The sequence below is a fragment of the Garra rufa genome, chromosome 22 (assembly GCF_049309525.1).
Source record: "Garra rufa chromosome 22, GarRuf1.0, whole genome shotgun sequence".
NCBI lineage: Eukaryota > Metazoa > Chordata > Actinopteri > Cypriniformes > Cyprinidae > Garra > Garra rufa.
In genome coordinates this window covers 17,727,201-17,733,069 of record NC_133382.1, presented here as the reverse complement: position 1 = coordinate 17,733,069, position 5,869 = coordinate 17,727,201, and the positions used below count along the sequence as shown (strand labels likewise).

Here is a 5,869-nt window from a genome sequence, read left to right as displayed (position 1 = left end):
GGTCGGTATCTATTTCTGGGAGAGGAAGGCTTTGGCTTATGGCATTGCCATGTCTGGGAGTGGCATTGGGACCTTCATTTTGGCCCCGGTAGTGCAGTTGCTAATCGAACACTATTCATGGAGGGGGGCCCTCCTTATTTTAGGGGGCTTTGTGTCTAACCTGTGTGTATGTGGAGCTCTGTTACGGCCCATCGTTCTAAAGGAAGAGGAGGCCTGTCCTCTTCCAGTGGACTTAGAGTGCGAGTATAGTCTTAAGCCGCAGGCGGTGAACGACGTTCCTACGGAGAAGGCTGTGGTCGAGAAATTAGAAGTGGGTGCTAAACAACGCTGTCTTCAGTCCATGCAGGAATACCACTTTTTGCTCATGCCTGACTTCGTGGTGCTGGCAGGCTCCTTCCTGCTGCTGGCCACTGGGTGCAGTCTGCCGTTTGTATACCTAGTGCCGTACGCGCTGGATGTAGGTATCGGTCATCAGCATGCTGCCTTCTTGATGTCCATACTAGGAGTCATTGACATTGTTGGCAACATCACATTTGGCTGGCTAACTGACAGAAGGTATGTTGTTTTGTGCTGTTAGTTCTGCATTATAGTCAAAAACAAGTATAGGTAATTTATTGACTGTGTTTGTTTCTTCTTTTCCTAAGATCTAATGATCAATTTTTTTTCCAAGTAAAGATTTTGGTTTTCAATAAAAAGCTGTGTCAATGACATGGCACTTTTTTGTTCAGATCTTAATACACATGCAATGACTTTTGCATGAATTTACCTATTCTCTGGTAAGCATATTTTTTATTTGTTTATTAAAATTCATTTAGATATTTTTGGAAGGCATCAAGTCAAAAAAAATGACAGGGTGAACTGTCCTGATATCATGAATTCATTAAAAGTATGAATTTGAAAATTGAAGAAAATAATATTAATGACAAATAAAGTAAATATTGAAATGTGAATACTAACTTGTATTAAAGGTGTAAGGAAAACATGGGGACATTGTGACACATTTAAATGGAAGCATTTTTTAATGATGTTAAAACATTTTCTAAAACAAGATTATACCTTAGAACATGTTTTTAGATTTAAAAAAAAATGTGGTTACACTTTTCAACAAGGTTCATTAATTAACAGTAGTTAACATTAGTTAAAATGAACATTAGTTAAGAATGAATAATACTTATCTTAGTTAATGTTAATTTTAACATTTACTAATGCATTATTAAAATCACAAGTTGTGTTTGTTAATGTTAGTTAACCCACTGTAAACTAAGTTCACTTCCAGAACAAAGATTTACAGATAATTTACTCAACCCCTTGTCATCCAAGATGTCAATGTCTTTCTTTCTTCACTCATAAAGATATTATGTATTTTGAGGAAAACATTTTAGGATTTCTCTCCATATAGTGGATTTAAATGGTGCCCGCGAGTTTGAACTTCCAAAATGCAGTTTAAAAGCAGCTTCAAAGGGCTCTAATGTATTCGGGTTCAAGACAGTTATGGTAGGCTGAAAAACTCCCATCTCATTTTCTTTTCCAACTTCAAAATTGTCCTACATCGCTTTTTTACCTTTTTTTGTAAAAGGCATTTGATCTTCTTTGCACCTTCACTTTGTAAACACTGGGTCGGTACTTCTGCAACGATGTAGGATGATTATAAAGTTGGAGGAGAAAATTAAATGGGAGTTTTTCAACCTTCCCTAACTCTCTTGAACCGGAATACACAATATCATTATATATATATATATATATATATATATATATATATATATATATATATATATATATATAGGGCTGGGCGATTTGGCCTAAAATCAAAATCTCGATTAATTGAATATTTTAACCCGATTACGATTAATGAACGGTTATTTTATTTATTAATAAAATTATATTTAATTTTATATATATACAATATTTATTATTTTTTGCCCTCACAGTTCACTGAAAAGTTTTGTACAGTAAATATGCGCACATATTACAAGTGAGAGATTTTCGAATGAAGGGTGCACACACTATCTACTATCTACGATTATTTATTGAACATCAGTGTTGAACAACTGAAATAAAAGCACACATTGCTTAAAACGAAAAGTCACATTTTTCTTAAATTAGTGAAAATAAATAACTTGCACTTTTGGAAACAAAATGTCTTATTTTCAATGTTTTTCAAATTAAAAGTAGAAAATAAGCAGTATCTCTTCTAAATAAAATTACTCTTGTATATCCTGTAAATACTTCTTTCTGTATACATACTGCTTAAGCTCTCCATCGACATGTCGGCGGAATAACGTAACGTAACGGAGCGGGGTCACGTGACTCCAGACATGGTAGTGTTTTTAAAGGGAAAGTAATTGAAATAATTGACCTGGAAAAATTTGATCGATTATAGGTTCTGAATGTCGATTCCGATTACTTTTCGATTAATCGCCCAGCGATTATATATAATCATTATATAAATTGATATATAAAAAGATATATAAATTGTCAATTATTTTAGAAAATAACTGATCGTTTCACTAGATAAGACCGTTCTTCCTCGACTGGAATCATTTAGAGCCCTTTGAAGCTGCATTTAAACTGCATTTGGGATGTTCAAACTCACAGGAACCTTTAAAGTCCACTATATGGAGCATCTTGGATGACAAGGGAGTGAGTAAATTATCTGAAAATTTTTGTTCTGGAAGTGAACTTCTATTACAATAATTAATAAATAGTATAATAAATGTATTGTCCATTGTTTATTCATGTTAGTTTATATATTAACTAATGTTAACGAATGACATTTCCCAAATGTTGACATTTTCTTAATTTATCATTGACCCAACTCAGTTTAGAGTTAACATTTACAAGAGTATGGATCATGGTTTCTTATCTGACGAATGATTCATAGAGGTTACAAAACTAAAAAATGCTCAGGTTTTAGAAAAACAGACAAAGATTGTTGATTGTTTGCTTCTGATCATGCTGACTAACACGTTCTGTATCTCTCCCAGGTGTCTGAAGAAGTACAGGAATATATGCTACATGTTTGCTGTGGGAATGGAGGGACTATGTTGTTTTTTTATTCCCCTTTTACGCACATTTGCCTTGCTGGTACCTTTCTCTGTACTCTATGGGTACTTTGATGGCGCCTATGTTGCCCTCATTCCTGTAGTAACATCAGATGTTGTAGGGACAACATACCTCTCTTCAGCTCTTGGGGTTGTGTATTTCCTCCACGCTGTTCCCTATTTGGTCAGCCCACCCATTGGAGGTAAGAGCCTCAAATTATTTTATTTTGATTATGTTTCCCATTCATTTGTCACTGTGATGGGTGAGGAGTTGTTATTTATTATTTTGTCTGGTAATCAACACCATGACCTAGATCCAGTACATAAAAAACTGTTAAAAAATGACTGGAATGTTATTTAAAGAAAAGAAGAAAAAAACATTAACCTCAGCTGTCACTATGATTTTTTTATTTTTATTTTTTTAGGTTGGTTGGTGGACACCACTGGGACTTACACGGCGACATTCTTTCTGAGCGGGTTTGCCCTGATCTCCAGTTCTCTATTGCTGTTCTCAGTCGCCTTCATTCGTCGTTGTCAAAGAAACCAAAAGAACAGACTGAGTAAAGACTCAAAATTGGTGTCATGTGAAGGCAAACAAGTAGACTATTATACTTCTAAAAAAGACTTGATGGTTATTATACCCGCCACTTCATAGCATTTTTTTTTTATTATTTGTCTAGTTATTTGTTTAATTAAATTTTGTTAGCATAGGTAGAGTCAGTAATAATGTTTAATTGACAGAGGAGTTGTATGTTTATAAAAATTCTCATGTGCCTTTTATTGACTTTGTTTGAAAAAAAGTTATTGTCTACACTAGCAGCCTTTAAAAAAACACACATCATGCTGTTCATTGTATATATTTTTAAATATATTTTCTCTATCTCTTAAATTTCATAGTTATGTGTAAGCAGTCTGTGAGTTTTTCAACGATTCTTCTAGTTTCTAGAATATACAAAATCCTAGATATAGGCTTACACTCACCTGTTTCATCTGTTACACTCTTAAAAATAAAGGTGCTTCATGATGCCATACAAGAACCTTTTTTGTCTAAATGGTTCCATAAAGAACTTTTGACAACTGAAGAACCTTTTTGTTTCACAAAAGGTTCTTTGTAGTGAAAGAAGTTTCTTCAGATTATAAAAAGGTAAGAGATGATTCTTTAAAGAATCTTTGACTGAATGGTTCTTTGTGGAACCAAAAATGGTTCTTCTATGGCATCGCTGTGAAAAACCTTTTAAAGCACCTTTATTTTTAAGAGTGAATGTTTGCATGCATGCTACTAATCATATCAACCAGCAGATACTCATAAATAACTACCACCAGAAGAATTTGTAAACTTGTCAAAAGGTAAGAAAACTGTGAAAAAAACAACTACAAAAAAAAAAAAATAAGTAACTTAAAAAAAAGTTAAAAATACAACTGCAATATCATCTATAAATGAACCACTGGTAAAAGCCATATCCCTGTTTTAAGCCACTGTAATCAGCAACTTTTAAATAATACCCTAGTGGTATAATAAATATCTATAAACAATATATATAACAATATCAGATTTGATGGACACATATATTTCTCTGTACCTCCTTTAAATCTCATGCTTTCATAAAAATGTTTGGAATAGAAAGGTTTAAATATTTGACGTCTATTATACAATAAAGATACAACAATAACAAACTACTCAATATAGCTAAATATATAATGAAATGCTTACAAATATTCTCACATACAAATAATTGCATATTTACTTCTGAAATATTAAGCAACATAGTTGGTAAAAAACACATGAGGTCTATAGTGTTTTCCTGCAACCACGGTTTATTTATTACAAGTTTCATTTTATTAAGTATTACAAGTTTTATGTTATAAAAAGTAAGGTTCACATGCAAACAGCCAAACATGTTCCCTATACAATGACACATTATGAAACTGGTCATTACTTAACACCATATGCATTAAAATGACATTGAAATAAAACAGAATAATGACCGTAGTAAGGAGCAGCTTGTTAAGATGTAAGGAAACTGAAATCCCAGTACACAGAAAAGATGATTAAAATATACATCAGAAGACTTAACACTTGACATACAAATTAAGTACATCTGCACAATCAATATAAATCAAATGAACCACAACTGGAAAAAATCAATTTGAATTAAATGAAGTAGAACTGCTAAATCAATTTGAATCAGTTTTCATTTTTAGTTTTGCTTTTGTCAAAGCAATACAAGTTTACAAGTAATGCAACTGTAATTGCACTTAAAGCAACAGTTCACCCAAAAAAGAAATTCTGTTATCCCAATATATATTAATTTTTTTCTTCTGTGGAACATATTGTGAAACACAAACACAACCAGCAGAGACTCAATAATAATTATAACATCATGAGAATTTGTCAAAAGGTAAATAAACAGAAAAATACCAAAATACAACTATAACAGAGGACAAACATACAAGTAAAATATACATCCAAAGACATAATACTGGACATTCAGTTCACACTGCCTTCATTTCATTAAACTATAAAAAAGATGCTCCGTTTTGTACAAAGATCTGGTAACCGATATTTTTGAAAGATTTTAATTCTGTTATTTGTGTTATTTCTGTTATCTGTCATTGGTGTTCACACAAACAAAAGCAGGAAATGTAAAGTTGTATGAGAAATCTCTTAATTAAATAGACAAAGCTTAGGGTGTTAATGCAAATTACCAACTGAAGGAACTCACTCCGTCATTTAGAATAGTCCAGATTCACAAACATTTATGATGTTAAGGACAAGTTTATGTGCGTACACACCTGTTATTTATATATCCTCTTAGAGAGCATATATT

The 5,869-nt window shown here is 32.5% G+C and overlaps 1 protein-coding gene across 1 annotated transcript in view; it reads left to right on the top strand.

The window, feature by feature from the left end:
- Positions 1-3,930, top strand: part of slc16a12b (solute carrier family 16 member 12b) — an 8,229-nt gene extending 4,299 nt beyond the window's left edge. Inside the window, exons 4-6 of the mRNA XM_073827867.1 lie at positions 6-555; positions 2,985-3,244; positions 3,467-3,930. Coding sequence (XP_073683968.1) covers positions 6-555; positions 2,985-3,244; positions 3,467-3,696 — 1,040 coding nt within the window. The 3' untranslated portion in view covers positions 3,697-3,930. The remainder of the gene's footprint in view (positions 1-5; positions 556-2,984; positions 3,245-3,466) is intronic.
- The last annotated feature ends 1,939 nt before the right edge of the window (positions 3,931-5,869 follow it).